Raw genomic sequence first — 2,384 nt, 5'->3', positions numbered from 1 at the left:
CTTAGCTTAGCTTGAGATTTGAAAAAGCTAAAGCTAAATAGCTTAGCTCCGAATATTGTAAAGCTAAGCTAAGCTGCAAAAGCTTAGCTAATACCAACTATACTTTAGACCAGACATTTGCCTATTTTGCCTAATTAATACCATATCAGACACCGGTTCGTTAAGAATTTTGAACTCATTTTAGCAATTGTTTAACCTCCGGAACTCATTATTCCGACAATTGACTGCTTTTATTGCGCAGATCGACAGCTTGATTGCACTGCAAGTAGCTCTCGGTGAGAGGTCAGTCAGCCAACAGGTAAATGTAATTTGCAGTATGTAAGAAACGAGAAGTTAGACTCTACAATGAATGTGTTCTGTGACACCAGAGCTAGCTCACAGCAGTGCACTTAGCTAGTTTATTTGGTCATGCGGGCCGGGCAAACCACATGTCACATCAAATGAAGTGCCGGTGCGGGAATTGCAAGCGCATATTGCTTGTCGAAAGGTTTGCATGAAGCATTATGCTGCGCAGTGATCCGGTATATTCCACTCATAGACCAAGACAGCTGTAGACGATCGTCCTGGGACAGGACGAGACGCCGCTGACGCAAATATGGCGAGATGTGCTGTCAAGGAGGCGCCACCGTCAAGTTTAATTACGCCTTTTCCATCTAAAATTACAGTTGTTACAACGGCACCAGACGCGAATGAATCCTGGTCATCACAACGCTTGGTGGAACTTGCTTAATGAGTAAGGAGGGACCCAGCTTTATGTGGAGCGGTATATGAACCGGCGGGTATACCAAGGCTATTACTAGTCTGAGGTTAACAGGAAGTGTCACACCTAACAAAAACATGGGACTTATGGATTTCATATAGGCAATGCTGTTATAGCCAACACCGCTTATGACTCGGCACAACCAGGTCGTGCTTCTCACTTTGTGAAGTAATAAATGGCGCTCAATTTAAATATCTGCACCCAAAGTTGCCTCTGAAATTGTGCGACGGGTGAGTGTAAAGGCTACACATAGCCGTTACATGAAGAAACCTTCTTTATGCATTGTGGGAATTAATAAGAGAAGATTACAATATGGTATTCTGAAGGCATACTTGATCTCTTATATGAAGTCACAAACGGTTTGGGAATCTGTACTGGTGACGAGATCAACGTGTCTCTGACTTTCGAAGTGGTGGCGTAAGCCAGTCCCTTCAACTGGATATTTCCCACGTTAGTTGAAGTTCAAGCTTTCACAGCTCAAGCTCCGTACATCCAAGATCGTACCTTAGTTCAATCTGAGGGAAACCTTCGTAAACTCTTGACTTATCAATCAGGAACCCAAGTTTTTATCGGTAAAACATATGGGAGCCCTAGGAGTGTTTTGCATGTAGCTAGAAACTCCTTCAGTTGCGAATTTGCTTTAACGGGCTTAAGTCATTCTCTTTGCTTCCAAGTCTAGACTGTTCTTCTACCTTCACGTCCGAAATCGCTTCGTCGTCGCACAAGCGTGCCTGTCGTGTCTGAGGGGCTGTTTGAGAGCAGCGCCTTTTTGTAGTGAGGCGACGTATCTTCGTCATCCAGCGCGCGATGTGACACTCATGGGCACTGTCGCTCAAGTTCTAGTTGTACGAATTTACCAGGTGCAACTACTACCCCTGAGGATGTGTGCCAGAGAGCGCTCACAGAGCAATTTTTGGGCACGGTTCGCCCCTTTGTGTAATTGGAAAGCTTGCACACATGGGCGTGAAATCGATCCGCTCCAGTGCGGCGAGTGGCATTCGCTGTACTGAGATCATAACCACAGCGTGGTGAGATCGGCAATAGTCATTTCGACTGTTGCGCTTGCAGCCGAGCAAACCGAGCTACCTGAGCCAGGGCTAGCTCATTGATGACAAGGTGGACGTCGTCGTGAATTCCGCGCGGAGCTATTCACTTCCTGTAGATTATGAACAGGAAGTATATATCCCATGCACTGGATATGATAGGCTCAGAGTCCGCCTCTTTGTCTGTAAACGGCTCGATCGTTTGTATCTTGACAAGTGGAGGTGTCGTCGGGACTTAAAAATTACTGTGCTTAAAACACGTCAGCATCTTTACCAGTTAGTTCCTGATGTTGTCGGTTGCAAGGACCGCGTTTCTCTTATATGCTCGCTCAGATTTTTGATAGAGGTAGAATCCCGGCACAGACGAGGTCTTAGGAGCAGGTACTGGAGGGTGCATGCGAGGAGGGAAATTCCAAGCGCATTGTGCGCTTCTTGAGCGTTGATGCTGCTCAAATTTTAAGTGGCAAAAAAGGTGCAAGCCCTAATGCAATCGACATGCTCGTGAGGAGAGGTACTTGTTGCGTAGTATTGTCGTACAATTGTGCACAATACAAGATATGCAATAGTATGACATTAACATC

General features: G+C 45.7%; 1 protein-coding gene across 1 annotated transcript; it reads right to left on the bottom strand.

Annotated features, from left to right (window-relative positions):
- Positions 1-501: 501 nt before the first annotated feature.
- Positions 502-857, bottom strand: PHALS_14024 (RxLR-like protein; the record flags this gene model as incomplete). The annotated part of the gene is made up of 2 exons (XM_024729753.1): positions 502-696; positions 774-857. The coding sequence occupies 2 exons, from the start codon at positions 855-857 to the stop codon at positions 502-504; spliced, it is 279 nt and encodes a 92-aa protein (XP_024580099.1).
- Between the last annotated feature and the right edge of the window lie 1,527 nt (positions 858-2,384).

The sequence above is a fragment of the Plasmopara halstedii genome, assembly GCF_900000015.1.
Source record: "Plasmopara halstedii genome assembly, contig: Scaffold_816, whole genome shotgun sequence".
Classification (NCBI taxonomy): Eukaryota; Oomycota; class Peronosporomycetes; order Peronosporales; family Peronosporaceae; genus Plasmopara; species Plasmopara halstedii.
Note: the sequence above shows the minus strand (reverse complement) of the source record. Positions and strands in the feature narration are given on the sequence as shown.